The sequence below is a fragment of the Polypterus senegalus genome, chromosome 3 (assembly GCF_016835505.1).
Source record: "Polypterus senegalus isolate Bchr_013 chromosome 3, ASM1683550v1, whole genome shotgun sequence".
Classification (NCBI taxonomy): Eukaryota; Metazoa; Chordata; class Cladistia; order Polypteriformes; family Polypteridae; genus Polypterus; species Polypterus senegalus.
This window is the reverse complement of record NC_053156.1, coordinates 20,177,029-20,203,491: the sequence shown is the minus strand read 5'-3', so window position 1 is coordinate 20,203,491 and position 26,463 is coordinate 20,177,029. Positions and strand designations below refer to the sequence as shown.

The 26,463-nt window shown below is 39.0% G+C and overlaps 1 protein-coding gene across 2 annotated transcripts in view; it reads right to left on the bottom strand.

Annotated features, from left to right (window-relative positions):
• Positions 1-1,145: 1,145 nt before the first annotated feature.
• atf1 (activating transcription factor 1) overlaps positions 1,146-26,463 on the bottom strand; it is a 62,034-nt gene continuing 36,716 nt past the window's right edge. For both annotated transcript variants that reach the window (XM_039746746.1, XM_039746747.1), the window contains exons 4-7: positions 10,223-10,356; positions 8,982-9,164; positions 8,020-8,179; positions 1,146-1,956 (exon numbers count right to left, since the gene is read on the bottom strand). In XM_039746746.1, coding sequence (XP_039602680.1) covers positions 1,812-1,956; positions 8,020-8,179; positions 8,982-9,164; positions 10,223-10,356 — 622 coding nt within the window. In that variant the 3' untranslated portion in view covers positions 1,146-1,811. The remainder of the gene's footprint in view (positions 1,957-8,019; positions 8,180-8,981; positions 9,165-10,222; positions 10,357-26,463) is intronic.

Below are 26,463 nucleotides of genomic sequence, written 5' to 3'. Positions count from 1 at the left end.
CAGTTTATACTTCGGCGTCACACTGTGCTGCAGGCACATGCTTGAATGCTCTTTGGCAATGTTTATAGCTTCTGACCTCTGGTGGTCTTTTTTGCCGACTGTTATCAGGAAATTCAAAGGCTTCCACCCGATGAACTTGTTGATTTTTATTTCCTTATTGATCGATTGGCTGTACTATTTGTCCTGAGTGTCTGTATCCTTGTTTATTATTTTTGTGCTGCTGTATGCACCTGACTTTCCCCTTTGGGATTAATAAGTTTATCTAATCAAAGTTGGACAACCTTCCCATAGTGCACTTCCCACCACTGAACCTGTTCCACTCCTGCTAGACACACTGTTGGATCAAGTGGATGAGTAAGCTTATCTATGAGTGAGCACATCCCATGACTGGCTGGCATCCCACCCTGGGTTGGTCTCTACAACTTCCAGCCTGGCTACCAGAATACTCTCCATTGTCCCATGGCCCTGCATTGGAGAATGCAGGTTAATTGTACAGATTCACATCATGACAAGATAACAGAGCTTTGTATGTAATGTGACTAATATAAGAATAATAAAAAGATTTAGGACACCACAGAAGACAACTGCTTATTTTTACTCACTGTGTATTAGCAGTAAAATAAAAACAGACACAAAATACTAAAACTGAGCATTTACAAATGTAGACAAATAAGAGGCCCACACGAAAAACGGTTCATCTAGCAAGGGGAAAGAACCCAGCTGGAGACGACTACCATCACAAATAGCAACTTGAATTTAGCGTTTTCCTGTAATTTCTCTCTTATGTCAATCCTGGAAAAGTGCGTCTTGTGCCTCCGATTTATGGAAGAGGCTTACGTGGGCCCAATGGGTGTTTTCCACCTTGCTAGCAACTCAAATTAGTATGAGTGCAACTTCCCTTAGTTGAAGTGAGATCCCATCACTGGACTTACGGCATACAGGGGCATCACTTGGCTCCTGTTCTGTCCCAGACCCCAGTATCCAATAAAAGGAAAACAAATTAGAAAAGACAAATGTTTCTTTTCAAACCTCAACAAAAATTGAGCATTTGAATTCATCACATCTGTCACGTTAGGTAGCAACATCTGACAGCGTCATGGACAAAAAAAAAAAACAAAACTGATGGACCTTGAGAAGACTGAAGCCAATGTCTACTGGTTTATTCAAATCAAAGCAAAATAAAAATGTCAGCTAAATAATTGACCTGCTGTGACTCTCACTTTTTTCGGTTAAAAAGTCACGTCTTTTTAACCACCCCCAAATAGCCAATACAGATTTCTGATTCGCAAAGGACCGATGCATTGCACTATACAGTTGCTGATGGCAGCAGTCAAGATTTCACAAACTATCAATTAAAAAGTACAGAGCCGCCGTTTCCTACTGAGCTGGTCCTACATGAAAAGGTGACTGCATAAGGTGCACACCAGCCAGCCAAGCAAACCTTATAACACCTCACGCCAGCTTCACAGTCCAGCCGTGGTCTCAAAAAGATCTGCTACAGTCCTCCTCAATTTTTTTTGTTTTTTCAAAAAAAGCAACAGCCCCCTCGTAATAAAGTGCTGACGCTAGTTTTTCCATGTTTTTTTTTTTTTTTTTAAAAAGGTAAAAACACTTTAAAAATGTTGGTCTCTTCTTCCCTCGACCACTTGTTAAAAATTCGCAAAAGGAAAAAAAAAAAAAAATAATAAAAACAAGAAAAATATAATATTAACAATCCCAACCCCAAGTCTTTTTTTTGTTTGTTTTGTTTTTTTTGTATTTTTTTGTGTGTGTTTGTTTTTTGGTGACAGCCTCTGCAGTGGAGGATAGCATTACCCCGTCTTGACGCAGTAAAGGTCTTTTAAAGTCTTCAGCTCCTCAATGAGAGTTTTGTTCTGGTTCTCCAAGACAGCCACTCTGTTTTCTAGGCATTTGACGTATTCTTTCTTCTTCCGGCGACATTCACGTGCTGCTTCTCTGCAAGACAAGAGGAGTTCTGTTTAACAGGAGGAATGTGGTGTCACCATGGAAAGTGAAGAGATGAAGGAGCGGACTCCAGCTGAACACCAACTGCATGGCACACCAAAAGAAACTGAAATTATCAATGGAGACAACATGGGGCCTTCTCCCCAGATTAGATTGTACCTCCGAAGTCGGAGCTGGGATGATGCCACATTAGGTTGAAATGTTCATTTATTAAGTTATAGTGCTAGTTTTTCTGTGGTCTCAAGTTATTCCCTTTTTTTGCAAGAGGATTCTCAACAGCAGTGCTAAATGTTTGTGATGCACGAACTGTTGGAATGAAAAGTGTAATGCAGTTTATTACTTACAGGCGTTACAAAATACATTTCAACAGATGCCACACTGCAAAATGTTAACAAGTTGTTGCTATGCTGTTCAAATTACCAGGTAATGGGTGGTTTTCATGTTTACATTTAGAAGTTGGACAATATGGTGCGTACAGCTGCTTTAATGAGACACAGATTAACAGAATTGTTAATAAAGAGTATAATACTACAGCTTTCACTTACTTGCGATGTGTAGTGTAGTCGTCTTGGATTTTTATGGCTGAGGCTCCCTGGATGCTCCAAGTAGGAGGTCAAACTTCTGTGGGCGTTTCAGTTGAAACATCCTACTTGGAAATCAGATATCCTGACTTGCCAGTTCAAACTGAACGCAGCATTAGCGTCTCCATGTGAGCCACCGTAACTTCCCATTTCCGTTATTCTGCACACTTTAAAACCCTTTACATTGTGGCCTCAACATTTTTCTGTATGCAGTGGCTACGCTTTTGGCGCCACAGACGAAATGCTGGCGAAAGCATGTCGCCTACTAGTTTGGATCAGGTTGAACCACAGCAGCACTGTAAATCAGTGGTTCTCCATCAGGGATGGCCGCACCCCACTATACAGGGTGCCAGGAAATTTTCATGGAGGCCACATGATGGCTGAAACAATTATAAAATAGAAGCAAAATGCTTAAATCACTAAAACTGAAGCTGCAGAAAGGGTGTCAAACTTATCTTTTCAAAGCAGACCACTTATTCAAAAGAGGTTACACATGGCACACAATGACTGTGTTTTCTCAAAGACCCCGAACCTCATTAGTGTAGTCAGAGCGCCATTTGGGCAACTGTATAGACACGTCACAGGCAAGCGTTAGACCTGAGGAATAATCGGGCTGTAAAAATGCTAACAATGCTAGAGCTGAGTGTTGCCCTAAAAACGCTAAAGGTAAGCGACAGCCCTGAGTGTTACCCAGGCAGCGGTGCAGACGTCTTCTCCTAGTCTCATAATGGAGTCTCACAAGAAACGTTTACCACCCTTGACAGTGAAACAAGCAGTAATGACGAAGTGAATCTGTCTTCATGCAGTGAAATTGAAACAGACACTGAAATCAAAAGTAATTCTGATAAATCCGAAAGCGATGCTCGTCTCATTTGCACATGTGCAGTGTGCTGTTCAAAAGCTGATCAGTGGAAAAGGAAAGAAAATCCACATGGAATGATGCGGTGATGTTGGATTTTATATTGCACCGTTCTCCAAGATATACCACACAAACGACACATTTTGACAGTGTATACGGTATTAGCATTATTTTATTATTATCATTATTATTTGTATCATTATTATACTTTCTACACTTCTGACTTTGTACTTTCAGTGTTTTGCCCATTTTACCATAGAAAGATGAGATTTAATACATACGTAATTTTTCAAGCCAAAAAATGCAACGCTTTTTGCATACTTTTTCGAGAAAAAATGTAACGCTAAGGAGACTACAGTGTGTTTCACATACTGTATAGACTGCATCTGTAAATACTTTAGCTGCATTACATTTACACCTGGCAGTAAAACACATCTCCAGTGTCCATATTATGTCCAGATAGAGGTTGGATGGACTTCAGGGTTTAGTGGTCGCTTGCATTTATCTGCTGTCACACGTGTGTCTATGGATCATTCTCCGGACTCATCTTGGGTAATCAGTTCTACCTCTCAAGTGGGCATCGTCACAAATGGCACTGTCTGTCTCTCTCTCTCTTCTTACAATACAGTCAGGAGAAGATGCCCTTTCAGGTGAAGGAGTACGAGAGGCGAGACAGTCACAGAAGGTGGCGTCTCATTCTGGAAAGACGCTCGAGATAGACAGCACCAAACCAGACCTGACCAAGTTAAGATCCCCTGTGGGAACAGAAAGAGACGATGATGCCATTAGTGACAGCGCCCCTTCTCATTCTGGGTTGACTGCTAAACCAAGATCAATCAGGAGGGTGATCCACTGACACACGCTCATAACAACGTAAAAAACTACCTGTAGTGAGAATGGGATTCAGCTGCTTGTAATGATCCAACAAGGAAAAGTGACAAGAACGTGACATGTTACACTGCCACTGTTGGTGACAGTGTCATGAAGAAGGTAGGTTGACTTCACTCATGCCGCTCACTTTTCAAAGCTGCACAGGTGTTGGGGCTGACAACCTTTCTGTGGATTACTTGAGTGGTGCCACTACCTCACACAATGCTTTTTTCTTTTATGTGGACTTGTTGTAGGTGGATAGAAAGCACAATATAAGTTACACTCATGTTAAATGTGGCTGATGCTGACAGAAATGCTCCAGTGCTGAATCCAGGGAATAACAGTATCTGTAATTACATTATGTAAAAATGTCTAAATTAAAAAAAAAAGACTTTTGATGCTTTACGTATTTTCAGAAATAATTTCTGAAAATAATTTTATTTAAAAAGTAATAATTCAGCCACACAAGTAGAAAGCAGCTTTTGATGTCATCAAAAATATCTGCAGTAGGGTTGCGCGGTATAATGCGGTATGCCGATACTGGAAAAGTACCTAAAAACCTAATTATTAAAACAGCATGGTACCAGCATTTCACTATTTTTTGGTACCAGAAATAAAAGTATGTCATCTACCTCAACCAAAAACGCTTAACAAGAGGCAGACTACTCATGGTATAAAGCTTCGAAGCGCTGAAGACTTCACCACAGAACTTGTGTGATTGAGACTTCGGGGGGATCCCCCTCCTTCTTCCTTCAATGAGATCAAGGCTTCACGGGGGAGGCAGGTTTAAGAAGGGGGGTTTTAGCTTTATTCATTATTTGCTTCTGAATCATTTTGGTACCAGCACTGAGGTCGAAAGATGGCATCGATACCATGGTCGATAATTTAGTGCTGATCCAACACTAATCTGCAGTGGTGAACATCAATATTTGGGTAATTACTCGCTATTATTTATCTCTCTAAAATTCGTGCTTGTTTTATGTCATAATTAAGAAATATTGGCACTAGTAAAAATAACATTTATTTAATAACATAAGGGCTGTTTTTGAAATGGCAAATTCATTTTGTATTATCGTTTAAAAAACACGGGCAGTGTAATAAACATGAGCAGCAAACATACTTTTGTTAATAAATTTAAGTTAAAAAAACAACCAGCTTTGTCAAGACCGCAGCAAAAGTAAAAGGTAAAAATCAGGGCCTCTGTAGGACACCCTCACTTATTCATGTGGTACTCTGGGGGATCTTAAAGAAATAATCGCATAACTAGTCAGCTCAATACTGTCCCAAGGATTGGGGTGGGTATTCTAAGCATAATTTATTATGACAAAACCAAACATATGAATATTTGTTCCTGTCAGGCTAAGGTTTCTTGTGATAATACTACCATCATATTTTCATGGCTTAATTTAAAAAATATTAATAAGTAACTATATTTTTCAAATATTACCACTATTAGATAAAAAAGAGAATATATATGGAGATGCATTGCCATGAACACGATGTGGTGCTTTTCATTGACTCTTCTAAAGTCAGCTCAAAAGCTCATCCTTATCCATAACATTCAGTTCTGTAGCTAAAGTAGAGCACAACATGCCACTAACATGAAACAGTCTTATGAGAACATGACACTACTTTTAGGAACAAATTTAGTATAAGCAATTTATGTGGAATACCTGTGAATATCTAAAGATGATTGCACTTCTGTTCATTACACCAAATTGTGTTGCTTTTTGTATGAGTGGGACAGTACAGACAAGAACTACTACCACCACCACATTCAGAAAGTGTGGCCAAAATATTCCAGGAAAAGTAAATGCATCATACGGTCCATCTGTTGATCCTGAGAAAGTTTACCTTCCTCCACTGCATATCAAATTTGGACTTCTGAAAAAGCAGTGGACAGAACCCAAATGGGAATCACATATTTGAGAGATAACCTTATCCAAATCTGTGATGCCAAGGTTAAGGAAGGCATTTCTGTAGGTCTTCAGCTCACTTCAGAGAAGCGTTAAAAGATGAGAGATATGAAGAAGAGTAGAATAAAGTTGAGAAAGCTGCTCGGCAAAACTTCAAAAGTGTCTGCACAAATGTTTTGGGAAATCATCAGATGGAAACAACTGGGAAAAAGTGAGTTACCTTCTCAGGTCACATCAAATAATGGCATGCAGAATGTCATTAAAGAGTCATTTCTTGGTGTCTCTCGCTTGGACATTTTCACAGAAAACCTGAGCAGGTCAGTGATTAACATGGCAAGTGATTTCATCAGGACATTTCCAACACAAGTGGGGGACCCAGTATTCTGGTCAACTACTGCCGGACTCTTAAGACAGACCTGATGTGAGGAACACTACAAAAATCAAAAAGTGTGAAGTTTTAGATTATACGTTTGTGATTTTTTTTAAGCATGTAAATATATGACCGCCAAGTCAGAACTCTTCTTGTCTTTCTTTATAAATTTTTCTTTCTTTTAGTCATTCTTGTGTGCATTCAGACCAAAGTGTGTGTGTGTGTATATATAATATATATATATATATATATATATATATATATATATATATAGATAGATAGATAGATAGATATTTATTTATCTACTTTTCCAACATGAAATCATTTATCTATTTATGAATTTATTTATTAAATAAGAATGTGTAAAAAGCCAAATTTCCCCCTAGGGACAAATAAAGTTCTATTCATCAATTGTGCCTTCCATATCTATCTATCTACATATGTTGCAGAATCTGTCATGAACCTTTTTGCTGACTATCTTAAAGGTACTCGCAATGAATTGTCATTTTCAATGGCACTGGCCAGATGGACCACGCTAACTTTAAAGTCTTAAAGACGATATCACATTAAACACGTGCCTTGAGCATGGGCGAGGAGGTATATAAATAAAATGTATTATTATTATTAGTCATTCTGCGGTGGGCTGGCATCTTGCCCGGGAATTTGTTCCTGCCTTGTGCCCAGTGTTGGCTGGGATGGCTCCAGCAGACCCCTGTGACCCTGTGTTAGGATATAGCGGGTTGGATAATGACTGACTGACTTATTAGTCGTAGAGTATGTCAGGCTTGCCGACTGCTGCTGCTGATCTTGTGGAATGATCTTGTTAATTTACACGACTGAAAATCTCTGGGCATGTGAAATTTATAGACTGCTTGATGACTTTCCAGCACAGTCCTGCTCATCCTTTTTTCTGACAGACAGCCAACAGTGTGCTGCCTGACAGAGTTAGTTTTGTATGAAGGGCTAAAAGGTATGGCGAGTTCAGCCGCAATGTCTGCCCTTCTTTCTTCTTTTTGTTTTTACATTTTATTATGGTACATAAAACACAAAACATCAGACAGACAAGCTTCTTTTCTGCCTGTGAGGTTCAAAACACTGGCATTTCTTATTCCTCATCACTGCATTATATGCATTGTGCTTTTTGGTGATTATTCATTGTTTGTCAGCTCTCGTGCACACAGAGCCCATTCCTACGACTAAAGACAAAGCTGTCTGATTTTGTTGGGGCAATTTGTGGACTAGTCAGAGTGCGTCACTGGGTATATCACACTACACCACTGTACTTTTTGGGACTCTTTGAAATTATGTAAATGAGGGTACGAAAGAAAATTGCTGGAAGAATTGTGTAATGTGACATGGTCTTAACAATCAAACAGCATTGTAAAAATATGTTAAATGCTGCTTCAGTATAACTGCTCTGATGTAAAACTATCCCCTGGGGCTGCTAGGAGAGCTCACCTGTTTTTCGCTAGCCTGATTTCTCTCTTCATCTGGGGGTCATCTGTCTTGGTTGTCTGGGATGCAATGCTGACAGGAGATGTCATCACCACTGTCTGGGGCAGAGATGATGTTGTTGTGCTACTCCGAATCTGGTAGGCCTGCATGTCACCAGCAGAAGCTGGAGAAAGTGGCACAAAAACAAAAATCTAATCAGTGATGCGTCAGCCACCTCTTCCTTCACTACAGGCTAAACTTGAGCAAGAAATACATCTACAACAATGGTTCAGTCCTGCGGGTTTTACTCCAATTTCCCAACGGGTGTGTCATTCTTACTTTTAACTGATCTCATTGTTCTGTTATCTGGACTACAAAGAAATTCCAAAATATGTGCATTCCATGCCATCACTTTACATGCTTATTTCTCTTTTTACCTTGCCTTTTTTCTGTAAAGTCTGCTCCATTAATTGTACACAAATGCTGACAGTTAACAGGGCACACACATGGGTGCAAGCCGCACTGAATTATAAAGGGGATAAATGAATTCCCTTTCTTATTTCTTACAAATAAAGCAAACCAATCAAGCTCCCCTTTTATATTCGGTGTCTTCAACATTTGGGCACAATTATTTGGACAAACTCAATAGGAATGAGTGAAACAGATCAAATGAATATAGCAAAGGAAATTTAAGCATTTAAGTTTTGGAAAAAACACAAGTGAGAGAATAAAAAAAGAACAGCTAACTAAGCACTGACACTGATTAAAAAGAAGAACGACAAACTGTCATACTGGGTGAGATAACAATGCACAGCCACAGGGTCCTCTAGGACTGAATGGATTTTGAAAGCAGGAAAAAAAAAATTGTAATGAAACACGTTCTGTGTCTTAGCAAGCATGTTCAAGCTATTGCAGTGCGGTACGTGAAAGAAAAGAGAAATTCTAGTCATGACACTAACGACACTGACGTGTAAAGAATTACTCACTCTGTACCACCACTTGATTACTGGGCACAAGTATTTGTTGTCCGTCAGGTGTCTGTGCATACTGCAGAATGGTGGTTCCTTGTGGGGTTGTGCCAGTGCCTGCCATGGTTAGCGTCTGCAGACCCTGGATCGAGTCTCCACTGGCTGTGGCCAGCTGGATTGCTCCATTCGGTGCGATAGCAACTGAAAAGCAAACAAAAAATGTTAACAATTTTGAAAAGTTAGTTAAGCCTAGAAATTGTGAAGAGATGGCCCTCAACTTGGTTCCATGACTCTCAGTGGCATCTAAATTTCAATCCGACAGAATTCTGCATAAGATATATATACATATTTTTTTCTTTATTTGAATTTTTATTTTAAGCAATCAAAGGCACAAAACTGAAAATTAAATGTAATTAGTATTATGAACAGCCTGAAGAAAAAAGGCTGTGACAATGCTCTATCCATGCTAAGCACGTGTGAGATCATTCATACATTTCAGGAGTGTCACTTACAAAAAGACCCGACTTTCAAACTATTGGTTTATATTCAATTTTACAAGGAGACCTAATATTTTACAGTATTTATTTTATAAACTTCTGTGCAGAACTGTATCAAAGGCTTTTTCTCCTTCCTCTCAATTAAGTTACGTTACATGCTTTATTTTCATCTACTATTCCAGTTGCCCGTTCATAAAAGTATGACAGAATTATCTACTATATTTCATTCATAAACCAATTAAAACCATGCTATTAGTTAGCACATTAATTTCCTATAAACTGCCTAATTTAAATGTTCACAGGTATTGACCCAGTGGTTCTACCATAAGACGTCAACATCTGGTGCAATTTGACACAGAGCTCTGACTAAAGTCATTATAGTGGATGAAAAGCTCTGAACTGGCAAAGTCACAAGGCAAGATTTCAGACAGAAATGTTAGAAACACCTGCTATATTTGATAAGGGTTCTTAGTTAACAATCTTCTCAATACTTTCATGCAAAGATTAGTTAGTATCTCGCAACTGGCTGAATTAGTTGATGGTCCTACCTTTTTAAAAAAAAAAAAACTGAGAAAAAGCTTGTGTTCTAGAAACAGAGGAGCTCTTGAGTGAGACTCTGCCTGAGAGTTACACGTCAGATCTAGGAAGAGTTAATGATTTCCAGCCTAAACTGTGGGCCATCTGTTGACTCAGCTGGAGATTGTAGACATGCACATTTTTTACCTTTTATGTTCCATTTTCAGTGTTGTAACCGATACTCACAATATTGCCCAGTGCTGGTCTGGTAGATTGGAGTGGACACAGTCATAGTGGAGATGGCTGAAGAGGAGGCAGTTTCTTCTTCACCTTCATTCCGTGCAGCCATTCCTTCAGAGGACAGTTCATTCAAGATTTTTCTTGTTAAAACAAAACAAAAAAACTTATTTAAGTGGGTGAAAAAAGTCAGGGATTCTTGAACTTCTGGCTGATTTGTGTTTGTGCAAATGCAACTGAAAAGCACTGAATGACAATTAAAGGCATCTCTTAATATGTGACTCTTTGTAAATCACCGAGAACTTGAACACATTATTACACATCATATACACATTAGCTGGTCTCCTTTTTACTTTATCTAATACTTAATATCCTCTCTCAAAACTATCTGATTTTTCTTTTTGCAATGCAAATGTTGCAGGCCCAGGGCAACTGACTAATTGGCTAATTTCGACACCTCACGGAAAAAACAAAAGAATCATTTTCTGCTTGTTTATAGTCAGGCATAAGCAATTATTGAATTTTTGTAACATTCATCTGTCACTCAGTGTGTTTAATAATCCAGTTTTTCACAGAAACCGCATTAACATATGTAGATTTCTCTGCGAGTAACCTGGTAATTTGCCACATAACCCTTAATTGGGTTACAGTTGAGGAATGTGTAGTTTGGTCATGTTCCCTGCACTCCGTTTGCCTGTGCATATGATGGCTTCACACACACTTTCATCAGCCACAGGTCAAACTGCCCACAAAATGAACTTTTCTGAGGCAAATGCCCAGGTGATCGCATTATTCTTTCTCATGGTTGAAATATTCTGTCTGAATATTCCAGAAATTCCTAGATTTATGTTGATGAGTTGATTGAACAGAGCTAAAACTCAGCAGCACACTCTCAAGCACAGCAGGGTAACACAAAAAAAGTAATGTGTGTTATGTAGTCCGATTACTCTGTCAAGTAATGAGTTACCGAACTCAATACTTAATTTAATTAAATAAAATACCCACATTATCATTATTCTAGCACCACTGGGTGTAAGGCAAGAAACACATGTACCAGTATGCTGCTCCATCACAGGGCTCAACTGCACACCAAGGAAGAAAAGAGTGAGCTGAGGGCAATTAGGAAACAGAAACATATTAATAAAGTGTTAGTTTAGTTGTAATCCTGTTTGTCCTGTAATGCTGAAATAGTATAACTGGGTGTCACAGCAAGTCATCAGAGGCTCAGGTCAAAATGTAAAACGGGGGGATGGATGTTATTTACGTCACCGCTAATCAAGGACTTAGTGTATTTATAAAACATAAGAAAATAAACACAGGCTTAATGCTTGTTTTTAGAATCATGGTGGCCAATGATAATGTTAAACTCTTTTTTTGTGCAGTTTAATGCTGTTTTTGCCAAAGGAGAACTCCAGAAGTGTACTTGAGCATATAAACGTGGAATTTTAAGAAACCAGGATTCCGCCTTCACCAGGTTATCCACCTTATCCCAGTTCTGTGTGCGCATGTAAATGCACTGAATAAACTTCACTATTCCAAGAGTGGTTGGTTCCCTTACCTTCATTTAAGTTCAACAGGCAGAACAGCCAATTTAAAGAGAAAGGGAAGGAAAAGATAGAAGGAACCTCATTAAATGCCCCATTAACACACTGACTGCTGAACCCTTTATTACCAGGAGGTTGCAGTATAGGTCAATGCATAGAAGATAAATCATGAACTCCTTTATATGAATGTATTAGAAAGCAATTCTGATAAAAATGTAAAGAAGTGGCTAATTACTTTATTTAGACCAGCGACACGTCTAAAGGACTCCATTTGAGTCCTTGAAGGATGGCACCATGCAAAGTGCAGGTGCAGAGGCACTTGCGCTGTAAACATAGCACACTTGTTGCACACAACACATTTGGTAGTTGGTGACTGTTTGTGCTAAGTAGGTGGCAGAATGTCCAAGTAGTGCTGTCCTGCCAGCCAACACCACCAGGCCAGAGATCTTGCATCAGTGCCAGGGCTCAAAGGTTCCACAGCATCATCGTCGTCATCTCAGTCACTGACATTATCATCAAAATATTCATCTTCTAAAAAAATCTAGTTGTTCCAAAACATAAAGCAGCTTTATACCTTTTTCAGGAGAACATAACTATAGACTGTCTATTTAGAGCAATATTTTTTGCCCAAGAAAGAAAGAAATAAAGGAGGTTTTGTGGTTATCCACTAGATGGCAGCACTAGAGTAGATACAGTTGTGCTTGAAAGTTTGTGAACCCTTTAGAGTTTTCTATATTTCTGCATAAATATGACCTAAAACATCATCAGATTTTCACTCAAGTCCTAAAAGTAGATAACCAGTTAAACAAATGTGACGCCCCTTTGAAGCAGTAACTACAACTAAACGTTTCCGGTAACTCCTGATCATTCCTGCACACGGCTTGGTGGAGTTTTAGCCCATTCCACCATACAGAACAGCTTCACCTCTGGGATGTTGGTGGGTTTCCTCACATGAACTGCTCGCTTCAGGTCCTTCCACAACATGTCGATTGGATTAAGGTCAGGACTTTGACTTGGCCATTCCAAAACATTCACTTTATTCTTCTTTAGCCATTCTTTGGTAGAACGACTTGTGTGCTTAGGGTCGTTGTCTTGCTGCATGACCCACCTTCTCTTGAGATTCAGTTCATGGACAGATGTCCTGACATTTTTCCTTTAGAATTCTCTGATATAATTAGGAATTCATTGTTCCATCAATGAAGGCAAGCCATCCTGGCCCAGATGCATCAAAACAGGCCCAAACCATGATACTACCACCACCATGTTTCACAGATGGGATAAGGTTCTTATGCTGGAATGCAGTGTTTTCCTTTCTCCAAACATAACGTTTCTCATTTAAACCAAAAAGTTCTATTTTGGTCTCATCCGTCCACAAAACATTCTTCCCATAGCCTTCTGGTTTGTCCACGTGATCTTTAGCAAACTGCAGACGAGCAGCAATGTTTTTTTGGAGAGCAGTGGCTTTCTCCTTGCAACCCTGCCATGCACACCATTGTTGTTCAGTGTTCTCCTGATGGTGGACTCATGAACATGAACATCAACCAATGTGAGAGAGGCCTTCAGTTGCTTAGAAGTTACCCTGGGGTCCTTTGTGACCTCACCGACTATTACACGCCTTGCTCTTGGAGTGATCTTTGTTGGTCGACCACTCCTGGGGAGGGTAACAATGGTCTTGAATTTCCTCCATTTGTACTCAATCTGTCTGACTGTGGATTGGTGGAGTCCAAACTCTTTAGAGATGGTTTTGTAACCTTTTCCAGCCTGATGAGCATCAACAACTCTTTTTTTCTGAGGTCCTTAGAAATCTCCTTTGTTCGTGCCATGATATACTTCCACAAACATGTGTTGTGAAGAGCAGACTTTGATAGATCCTGTTCTTTAAATAACACAGGGTGCCCACTCACACCTGATTGGCATCCCATTGATTGAAAACACCGGATTCGAATTTCACCTTCAAACTAACTGATCATCCTAGAGGTTCACATACTTTTGCCACTCACAAATATGTAATATTCGATCATTTTCCTCAATAAATAAATGACCAAGTATAGTATTTGTGTCTCATTTGTTTAACTGGTTTCTCTTTATCTACTTTTAGGACTTGAGTGAAAATCTGATGATGTTTTAGGTCATATTTATGCAGAAATATGCAAAATTCTAAAGGGTTCACGAACTTTTAAGCACAACTATAACTAATACACAGCAGCAAAGCCAACAAGCCAGCTGGCTGTGGGTATATTGGCTGTTTCCTGAGATATGGCTTCTCTTATATGTTGCATTGTGACAGGCTCAGTGAGGTACGACTTATCTTGTGCCTCACGTTCAGTGTTAATTCATACTGAGAAAACGGAACCCAATAATTAATTATTTAATTAACACTCATCACTCTTCTGACAACAGTCAAGGGATAGTGATTTATGATACAAAATACTAATACTGTAAACACGTAAGCATATTTGTTGTTGTTTTTGTGATAATTTTGATGCTGTTGTAGCTGTGAATTGGATGCGGAACAACTTTTCTGCAATGTAATTCCTAGCATTGAATATGATACATTCATGCAGTTAATGTAATGCTCCCATTGAGACACAGATGTTAAGATAACTTCAAACTTGCCACAACTATGCTTTTCAAAATATGAAAATGGTTAACAAGTCAATTGACTGCAGAGGATGGAACCATCAGTGCAAATGTATACACATGGCAAAAATAAAAAAAAAAAACAAAATCTAACACTGATGGTTTTTAGCTAGCTAGCATGTTTGTTATTAGAAATAGCAAGTTTTAAAAACAGTAAATAAATGCCATGTGCTTCCAGCTCTGTAAAATATTTTATGCAACCAAATGTAAGTTACAGTATTTGACTAACACCGCTTAACATTTTGGAGAATAAGGGCCAGTTTCATATTCAATGTAAAACCATCAGAAGTATACAATTTATGCATGTGGTTCAGAGGCAGTGCAATAAATCTTTTCAATACCAGAGCACAAATTTTAGATCAAGCAAGTAACACACACTACTGTGACTAAGAAAAAGGACAAAAAAAAAAAAAAAAAAGAGTAATCTTACTTAAGCAATGTATGTGTTAACCAATTGGTACCTTAGCAGCACTGCCAAGGATGTAAGCATGGTGCAACAGGAAACCAATTAGAACAGTCAGGCTACATGACGCAGTACATTTATTTATTTAATTTTTACTCAAATAAGCACACAAATCACTTTCATCTTTAAAACTCTGCTACTGTATGACAAAGCTGTTGCTCCAACAGCCTGTCTGTGATGCTTACAACCTCAAAACCTGTGAGGATTTTCTTATGCTGAGCTCCTCGTCATCAAAGCTTCATCATGCAATTCATCTTCTGGGTGCTTCCCCTGTAAAGACGCCTGTCTTGCATTTTTATACTTCACTTCCAAATGTCGTAACAGTTATTTCAGCCCGTCAAAAACTGTCAATTATGTGATTTCTAACTGCTGACTTGTTAAATGATTTGTAATCAATATTTCACTACTATATAGGTTTCTGACTTGTTTAAAGGGGAAAACATTTGACAAATATGAAAAGCATTTGTTATTTTTTTCTTTATTGTACTCCCTCCTCAGTATTCTTCAAATACTTCACCTCTTCTTTGAATGTTTTTGTTTTTGCTGATAACATTTTTTAAAGAACTTTTAGGGGTGACTTTTGCATTTTTGACAATATTATTCTATACCTGCACTGTGGTATATATTTTTTTAAATGTTGCTCTTGCATGATCAAAATCAAATAATTTTCTGTGTAGTAATACATATTTGGGTTCAAAATGTGGATGAATATTTGAAGTTATTATTTGGGAACATTAACTTGAAGCACCTTGAAGTGTCAATGCAACAACACGGACATTCTGATACTTGTTTCATGTGGTCTAATAACTCTGCCTACCAGTTTGATTTTTTTTCTGGTGAATGGAGGCAAGTAGCAGCTTACATACTTTACATGAAGGCAATGCCCAACTGAGAAAAAAATGAAATTTTGAAAATGTAATTCTATTCACTTACAGTAATTTTGCTTTTTACAGTTTAATCAGATAATTAATGAAAACACTAAATATCCACACTTGCCACGAAAAACAAAGACTAGAGCCAAACCTTAATATAGTGTACAGGCCTAAATCCCAAAACACATCATGACCAGTAGGGGTTTTAATGTACATAACTTGAACCCAGCGAAAATATAAAAAGTCTGTATCTAAAATAGAAAGGATTGGAATGTTGCAATACCACATATCCATGGCGGTAAAAGTACTGGTGGTAGCAGTAGCAGACTTCCTCTTCTTATTATTATAAATATGCTTGATCAACCTTCTTTGTACAGCTCAGTCTTGCACCTCCTCAGTGAGACCCTTTTCCTTCAGATCTTCTTTTACTTTATCCATCCACATCCACTTTTACCTCCCTTGTATCCTCTTCCCATCAAACTTTTGCCCACATATTCATTGCCTCTCCTCATCACATGTCCGTACCACTTCAACTTACTTTCCTATATTTTGTTTGATATCTCCCACACTTTTGTTGTACCCAATTGTCTCATTTCTTATGCTGTCCTTTTTCATAACTGCACACATCCATCTCAATATTCTCATTTCTATCACATCTAACTTCTTCTGCCCATGTCTCAGCTCCATACATCACTGCTAGTCTTCCCATTGTCTAAAAAACTTACCTTTAACCCTCTCCTTTATTCTTCGATCACACAATCTTCCTGATACCTTCTTCTAATTGTTCCTTCCACACTGCACTCTAACAGATATCCCTGCATCTAATTCTCCATCTTGGACTACCACTTATCCTAAATATTTAAACTTGTCCAGTCTTTTCAGTAGCTCTCCATGCTGGCTAACTTCTGAATCCCGATTATCATTAAACCTCAGATATTCTGTCTTCTTATTTATCTTCAATCATCTATCTTCCAAAGCCCTTATCCAATCATCCAACTTCCTTTAGATGTCCTACATTCTGGTGTTACACAACACAATGTCATCAGCAAAAAGCCTGCACCATGGGGATTAGTCTTTTATTTCACATGTCAACACATCCTTACCCAGATCAAAGCGGTAAGGACTTCAAGAAGATCCTTGGTGCAGGCCTCCTCTAAGTGGGATCTTGTCTGTTACCCCAACACTGCTTTTAACCCAAGTCCTCACTCCCAATTTATTTTTGTATAGCCCAAAATCACATAAGAAGTGCTGCAATGGGCTTTAACAGGCCCTGCCTCTTGACAGCCCCCCAGCCTTGACTCTCTAAGAAGAGAAGGAAAAACTCCCAAAGAACCCTTGTAGGGAAAAAATGGAAGAAACCTTGGGAAAGGCAGTTCAAAGATAGACCCCTTTCTAGGTAGGTTAGGCAAGCAGTGGGTGTCAATATAATACAATACACAGAACAGAATAAATCCTCAATACTGTATAAAAAATAAAAATAAACTACAAGTATGGAGCAGAATTTAACAGTAGATGATATCACATAATGTGGTTTGGATTTGGTTAGAGTCCTGGAGACTTCAGCCATGAAGCTGCCTCCCCCATTTGGCCATTCGAAAGCTGAAACAGCTCTGGGACAGCCAATCCTATGAAGAGACCCCTCTACCCCACGATTCCTTCGATCCTCCATCAGGGATAACTTTACCTTAGGCAAGCAAAACAACTTGGCAGGCGAGCCGTTGGCACCAAGTGCCACAATTGAGTACTGTTGTGATGTAAGATTTTGCATATAACTTGATAAATGTTTTGTATGTCTTTATTTGTTATTTAGGCAAAGCAATGTAATTTAGTGTTACTTTGGTGAGAAGCATTCGTGTTTACCACCCTTTTACAACTGAGTCTATTTGTAATTTTACGACAGGATTTGGGGGATGTGTCTTAAACCAGTTTGGCGAGTGTTTCTTTCCTAAAGTCTTTCTACCCCCGCAAGTAGGCTAAGGTGTACTTTAACATATGGTCTTGGGAGGGGGTTGCAGGTGTTAAAAAGGACTATTTCCCCCCATTGGTCTGAGATATGGCTGTTTGGAATTGGCTTGTCTCTTTAAATACCATGATGTCCTATTGGCTGTACGGTTTGGACAGAAAACCTATAAAGTTGCTTGCTCAACCACATTATCTCTCTATTGCTAACCTGTAATGATGTAGAAGTATCATTCTCTCTTGTTAACAACTGATGAAGATCATCACACCATGAACTGACAAGAACAGCACAATGAAGAGCACAGCTCAGCAGACATATTGAACAGGCTTGAGGCCTGTTCTGAAGAAAGCGGAGCACCAATGATGCCTTAACTAGAGACATTTTAAGTAACTACAAGTCTGTGTGCCACCTGAGTTACATATCACCATTTTAATCAGGTTGTATGGTTCCCAATATTCAAATGTACTTTGCATTTTGTTATTATTGATGAATAATATCAGTAATTTATTATTGTATGTGTAACTTAACTCCTGCTTGTCTTTTTACTACATCTAATTGCCTGAGGTTATAGATATAGAAGTGAAGGTGGGGATAAGTTATATAAAATAATACCTTATAGACAGTGGTAAGTCTGTGAGAATAGGCATTCTAAGGCTACATGTTAATAATACAATAGGGGAAAGTAGAGAAATATATATTACTCTACCAAGATAAAACAAGTACTGAGAAGAAAAATACATTTCTTGGACAATCCTTACCATACTTCTCTGGTCCTCCTTTCTCTCCCATACACCTCCAGACCTCTTTATGTTGTACTCTGTCATAAAATATCTCCAAATAAACAACCACCATATGCAAACCTTTACATTTTTATCGATGCTTCTCTGTGAGCTGTCCCAATGCAAAGACTGCATGAGTTGTTCCTCTACTTGGAATAAAACCAAACTGCTCCTTCTCAGTGGAGTTCTCCTCTGTATTGTAGCTGTCTGCCCATAAATGTTGCCTTCCTCCAAATGATTCCACTTCAAACATAGTCTAGAAGCTTTACAAATTTTTGTTTTGCATGAAAGTCAACATACAGTGATGCGAACCAAAGAGTGACCTGCATTAATATAGTTTAGGCCATTGCCACTGAATGAAGGAGAGCTACTAATGTGCATGTCAGGGACAGGAAGACTGATGTCACATTTTTTTTTATCATTACAGTAAGACATAAAACATGTCTCATAATAGTAGCAAATATAAATACTGGGCCCGGGGTGAGTGGGGGGAATAGTACTTTATGCAAAAGCATATGAACTTTAAAACGCCTATGTGGTGTTAGCTGGGTCTGCAATATATATTACTCAGAGTTATGTTTGAGAGATTGTGGTAGAAAAAAAATAAATAAGGTAACACGTTGGGAAAAAAAAAAAAAACAACAGCACCTACCAACTCAACCTCTGATTTACTAGATCTAATTTCTCTATAATGTCATTATGTTACCTTCCTGTAATTTACCCAGTTCGTAATTATACAACTGAAACTAATTTCATGCAGCACCTTTTATATACACCAGCACTGTGGCATGTTTTACAAATCAATATGGTGACACTGCAGTATTAAGAAATAATAAAAGGCATACCAACCAAACCAGACAAACGTAGCAGTCAAGAGGATACACAAAACTTCAGCAAATAATAATGCAGGTTTATAAAGCTTTCACAGAGCACAACATTATCATTTATTCATGTGCAGGGCTCGCAAAATTTCAAAATCCCTGGTAGCCCTTCGGGCAGGCACTCTTCAGTTTTTGGTAGCCCAAAATAAATTTAAGTAGCCCGAATAAAAAAGATTATTTTTAATGCATAATATTGTAAAGGAAATAAAATATCAATCAAAAAATTGTTAAAACACAAATTACAACAACTGTATAAAAATTACAATCATCAACTCAAATATTTGGTTCTAATTGAACAGAAATTTCTATGAACTTGTAAGAACTGTGTAGAACATGAATCAGTCTGTGTCAGATTCTGAATCTGAAATTTCCACTGAAGTCATGGATGAGAAAATGCCACTCGACGTTGAGGGCATAGCATCTCCTCCATCAGCTTTCTCTTCCTGTGCATCGGCCTCCATTTCACTGCTCTTTGTTCTTGTCGGAGTTTTATGATCCAGGTGTCTTGAACCTTTTCCAGAAAACATCCAGAAACAAATTGACTTGTCAGGGCAAAAAGATTCAACTGTTTCCCCATTAATGGAGAGTTGCATGCAGTCATTCAGTGTTTCAGGGTGTAGAGAGGTACGATGTGTTGTCTTCACTCGGTTCATGCAAGAAAATCCTCTCTCACAGATGGCTGCTGATGGACTAAGTGTCAGCATTAATTTCACCAGCAACAAGATATGAGAGAGGTGTTCTGGATTCTCAGAGAGGAGATCTCTGTACAAGCAATCAACTACCTTGCTACCCCGGTGTCCTGCAAGCCACATTTTTAGATCCATCCATTCTTGTGGAATTTTCTCTTTCTCTTCCTCATCTAGCAAACTGGCAAAATGTGTGACAAGATAATCCACCTCTTCATTCCCATAATTTGCCAGCTCTTCTCTGGGGTATGGAAGAGTGGAAGGGTCAAAAACAAGAAACAAGAGAGAGGCTTTTCACGCAGATTTTTAAATCTATTGTCCATATACTTGACTGAGTTGTCAATAATCTTCTGAATCTCTGCACCAAAGGTGTCTTTGTCTGTACCCTCACCTCTTCTAGCAGGTCGCTGACTTTTTGTGAGCTGAGTTCCACAGTAGCAAATGCTACCATCCTCGTTTGCTGTGAACTTTGTGTCCAAGGTTTTCTGGTATTCTCCTGGTTTTGTTTTAGGCTGAGTAAAGCGTGATGTGGTGCTCTCAACTAACTGATTTGTTGTGTGATGTTTAGGTTATCATGCTGAAAATCAGTACAGCACTTGGATAAGATGGTACTGTAGTCCAACATGAAATGCAGGCGAACAAATTTCTCAGTCTTCATCTCCTGCACCACCCCCTTAGCTTTGGCTGCATCCTCGGACTTGACATCACTTCCTCCTGCCATGTTCTCCATATGAACAACAGTGGGAGTGTAATTTTTTTCCACAGCCTTCAGACATCTCAGCCGGCTTGAAAGCCACCGTGTGCTCTTCAGGCCACTGAAATGTGCCAGTTTCTCATTTAGCAGTTCACTTATTTCTGTCAGTTCTCTTCGCTTCTTTGGGGAATAGTAGTACATCTTAAAGATGGTTTTCAGTGTACCTTCAGATTTCACCAGGTACTCGCAGCCTTTCACGCTATCCAGCACGGCTAGCTCTAACTTGTGTGCCACACAGTGGATTGTTATGATGTGGGGTATCCTCTGTTTCAGTCTCCCAGCTACTCCTGTTTTCTCACCCATCATCACTGCAGCACCATCAAAATTTGCACACACTACTTTCTTTTTCCATGTGTCTTCTCTAATACCCATGGTGTTCACTGCTTCATCAATAGCCTCTAAAATACCTGCAGCATTTGCACTCTTGACTGGCTGACATTTGATCATGTATGTGGATATATCACCATTATCTCTCACATACCTGACATGAACCAACTCCTGTTCTATTATACCAGTGTCTGTACTGCCATCTGCAAGAATGGATAAGAACCTGCTTTCTTGAATTTCCTTTTCAATCTGGTCTCTTGAAATTTGTGCTATTGCTCCAATAAACTCTCTGCAAGCATGGTCATTGAGGTAAGTGGAACCAAGATCTAGGCCATTTGCTTTTTGAAGTTTGCAAAGACTGCTAAATTTTGCCAACGGTAGTTCACTCTTTGCAACATAGTACGCTGTTCTAAACAGCTTTTTCAAGACTTCTTCTTGTGCTTGGTTTATTTTTAGTATGGTTTTTGCAATTGGTGTTTGTTCTGGGAAAGATGCTGCAGACTGAGCACCAATGCATTTCTTGTGATGCAGAGATTTCTCATGGGTTTTGATAGGGTCTCAGTAACAAAGGCGCTTGTCGAGTCAGAAATCGAGGGAAACTCACGACACACCCGGCAGAACATTATGTTATTCAGCCACAGAAATTCTTTTGTCCATGAAACCAAAAAGCTGCACTTTCTTTTTGCCTCATAGTCTAATTTGTCATAACTTTTCCGCTTTGTGGTAGGCTTTTCTTTGGCTGTCCCTTCTTCACCCTGACCTGTCTTCTTTGGCTCAGCAGAACTAAAATACCTGTGTAAATCCATCTATTTTTACACACGCACACACAACGGTCAGCGATTTTTTAAATTCTCTGCGCAATTAACCTCTATCACATGTTTAAAGCTTGCTGTGGGAGATTTCATTTCTCACTTTTGAATAGTAAACCAATGAGTGATAAGACGATGTCAGAGGAATTGGTGCGCAATTAATCTGTCACTGACCAATCAGTACTGCCGCTTTCTATACACAGTTCGCGCGATCGCAAAGTGAAAGTAAAAAAACAAGCGCAAATTCAAACGCGATCTCAATATTTCACATATTGACAGTGGCTTATCGATGCCCGTAAATGACATAATTACCTAGCTACATTTGCGAAAGAATGCAAAAGCATTGCCATATATTTTTCCTTCCTATGATAGCCCGACGGGCAGGGCTGAGATAGATTTTGGTAGCCCGACTGGAAGACACAATAGCCCCGGGACGTCGGGCTAGCGATTTTGCGAGCCCTGATGTGATCTTGCCTAATAAATAATAATAATACAACTCTTTCTATTATTCCACAACATGAGTACTGCATAGTTACTCAAGAATCACGCAATGGGTGAATGGTGAGGACTGCACAGGCCAGGTTGTAGTTTACAATGAAACATTAATAAACAGCGAACATTGTTTGGAGGAGTTTCTGACAGTTTCTTTTAAGCTTTTAAAAACAAACTCTTAATTGTCACTATAGAAGTGAGGGTGTCCTGCAACAGACTAACATCGCATCCAAATATTTTTCTGGCTGTTATTGTTTAAATTTCAACTAGAAATCCAAAATACATTTATGCTGTCACTGCAAAAAGTACATATAGGGACATAACAATACAACGCTGGAACGGGACATGACTGTTAAGGAAATGGAAGCATGCAAAGCCAAATACCCACAATACAGCTTGGGCAATCGAAAGGAAGGTTTTTATACACATTAAGGATCACTGTAGACAAATCAAATGTGCCCTCATTGCCGGAAAAAAAGCAAAAGACAGCAGGAACCACCAAGTAATTAGAGTCTTATTTGATCTAGTCGGTTGCTCTCCATCAAAGCCTGGGAATCTGAAAAAACAGTTATCCTCACTAACCATAACCCTTTACATAGAAGACCACTTTTCTCCATAACTATAAGTAAGAGGATAAAAGCCATTGCTTCAGAGACTGCAAAACAGTATTCTAGTAACTAAAACAAAACAGTATTCCAGTATCTACATACAAAACAAAACAAAACAGATATCAATAATAATAAGGAAGACAGACAGATAGAGCACCCTCCGTAACGTTTGGGACAAAGTCACACTTTTCCCCTCTGGTCCACACTTTAAAACTACAAATCAGACAATTCAGATATTTTGATTAAAGTGCACATCGCAGACTTTCATTTAAGGGTATTTGCATACATTTCGGTCATAACATGTACAGATTACAACATTTTGTCTACATGCCCCACCCTATTTGCAGGGCACCATAATGTCTGGACACAGCAATGACAGGTCTATTAAAGCTATCATAGCACTTTGTCACATATCCCTTGTTTTCAATGACTGCTTGAAGTGTGTGATTCAGAGACACCATTAGGTGTTGAGTATCTTCTCTGATGATGCTCTGAGAAGCCATATACTTAATAGATATATACAAGCTGAAGATGCTGTTCTATAATTATTACTCAAATTGTAAATATCATCACTGCCAAATTAATAAATACCAAGAAAAGTTGTTAAAGTACATGCTAATATTTTTTTGGAAGAGGCGTTTTTGTTAAGTCGGCATAAAAATGGATTCTTTAAAATAAATGTTCATTTATCCAATTTCTAACCTGCTTATCCAGTTTATGGTAAAGGCTACTTGGTGTCTATTGCAGCAGCACTGGGCACAAAGCGTAAAGTAACCTTTGACGGGTGTTGGTCCACTACAGGGCACTGGGCCAGTTGTCGTAACCAAAGCAGCAGTGCTAACTGCTATGCTACAATGTAACCATAACATAATCTATACTAATAAAAGGCAAAGCCTGACTCACTCACCAACTTCCCGTGTAGGTAGAAGGCTGAAATTTTGCAGGCTCATTCCTTATAGCTTACTTACAAAAGTTAAGCAGGTTTTATTTCGAAATTCTACACGTAACGGTCATAACGGTCAACAACGTCTGCCATGTTGAACTTTCTTATTCATGGCCCCATCTTCATGAAATTTGGTGGCGGCTTCCTCGCTAACGAAACCAATGTACGTACTTATATCGGTGGTATGACGCCACTGTCAGCCGCCATATTGAACTTTCCAACATCATTTTTTCTCTCTTTCTTTCCTAGGTGACGAAGCAGAAGCGGAAGTAGAAGCAGACAATGGCCGACAGTGAGATGAATCGCGTTGCCGTTGCCGTCGTCATCGTCGAACTCCAGGCACTCGACAAACAGATTCAGAAACTCCTGTCCAGACGAAGGTACCTCAGAGACTTGAAGGCTCGGCTGTTGGATAAACCACACTCAACAAATGAAGTCGACGTAACATCAACCCCACCTCGTGCCGCTCAATTCCAAGGTCAAATAAGCTTCACCCCCGCGCCTCGTAGGAACAACAACAACGCCGATAAAGACCTCGGCGGGTTTCAGCTTTGCAGGCAGGGGTTCAAGGCTAGAACACCTCCATCGGCACAGATGAGCATCCCAATCCAGAACCGGTTCGACCCTCTCCGCGTCCCCAGTTTGCCTTCAACCCCGGGTGATGTAATCGTGGTAGGTGATTCGATTGTACGAAACCTCAATATCACATGCCCTAATCGAAAATCTTTTGTTTCTTGTTTTCCGGTGCTCGAGTCCGAGATGTGATGAGGCGAGCGCCGACCATCTACGAAGCACAAGAGGGCAGTTGGATCCATTATTTTACACGCCAGCGTAAGCGACATAAGGCACCGAGTCGAGGTTCTCAAGGCTGACTTCATAGCACTAGTTAAAGACACGAAGGAGAGGATCCCATCGGCAAAAATTTTCATCTCGGGTCCACTAGCTCTCGTCAGACGATCGAATGAATACTACAGTCGTCTGCTGGGTTTAAACAACTGGCTGAGAGGCTTCTGCGAGACTCAAGACATCGGGTTTATTGACAACTGGGATCTTTTTTGGGAAAGGCCGCTTCTTCAAGCGGGATGGACTGCATCCGAATAGATTTGGCGCCCCGGTCCTCTCCGAAAACATCGCTAAGGTAATTTGTCTATCTTGACTGTCTACTTCTACTTTAAACCCCTTCCGTAATGCTACTGCTTTGATAGGACATAATGGCTTAACACAGTCTTCCGTTAAAGTGCACAACATTAATAATCTAATAACAAATCTTAATGCACGTAAAAATCTAGGCAGTGCGGCATAAACACCAATAATTTAATTGAAATTACTACTTCAGATCAACAATGCATTAAAACTATAAAAACAGATTGTAGATTACATAAAAAATACACACAGAGCGGCGTTAACACAAATAACAAGTTTTTGTTCCGAATACCAATAACGCATAAATTCAGCTCTGCCCTTCAGAAACATTAAATATGGCACTATTAAATGTTAGAGCTTTAACTAACAAGACATTTTTTATAAACGATCTTATTAGTGATAGAAACATTGATTTTATTGCACTAAATGAAACATGGCTTAACTCAGAGCGAATCAATCTGCCTCCGGATTACAGTTTTACTCGTGCAGACCGCCAGGGAAAAAGGGGGGCTTGGCAAACATTTACTCGAGTCGATTAAAATGTAAAGATGTTAGTTTTGGTAAATTTAAGTCCTTTGAGTATCTCGCCGTTGTTATTCATGGAGATTCTCACGTTCTAGTATTATCCGTGTATAGACCTCCTAAATATAACGTCTTTCTTTGAGGAATTCTCTGATTTAATGTCAATTTTAATTACAAACTATGACACACTCTTAATAGTCGGCGACTTTAACTTTCATATCGACAATCAGTGTGACCAAAAGTAAAAATTCATGAACCTCCTGGACTCTTTTGATTTGAGACAGCTCGTTAATCAGCCTACACATAAAGCAGGTCATACGTTAGACTTAGTGATTACTAAAGGACTTAAAGTTGATATAAAGCAGGTCATTGATATCGGTCTATCAGACCATTTCCTTCTACTATTTAATATAGAAATAAAGATAGAAAACACTCATGAGAAGCATTTTGTTAAAAAACGCTTCTTTGACTCATCAGCAGCTTTAAAACTTACAAACATTCTAAGCAATCAGTCCGTTTATAGTGCCAACTATAATAGCGAGGATAATGTAAATAGTAAAGTGGAAAACTTTAATTCTAAAGTAAGAGCTGCTGTTGACATAGTTGCACCTGAAAAGACAGTTAAAAATCTTCTAGCATTGTTATTCCATGGAAGACCTAAAGTTTGTCTGATTTTAAAAGAACATGTCGTAGAGCTGAGCGTAAATGGAGGAAAACTAAACTAACTATCCATTATGAGATATTGAAGGTTAAAATAACAGAATACAATAACACAGTCCGTCTTGAGAGGCTGCTATTTCTCTAATATTATAAATAACAATGCTAGT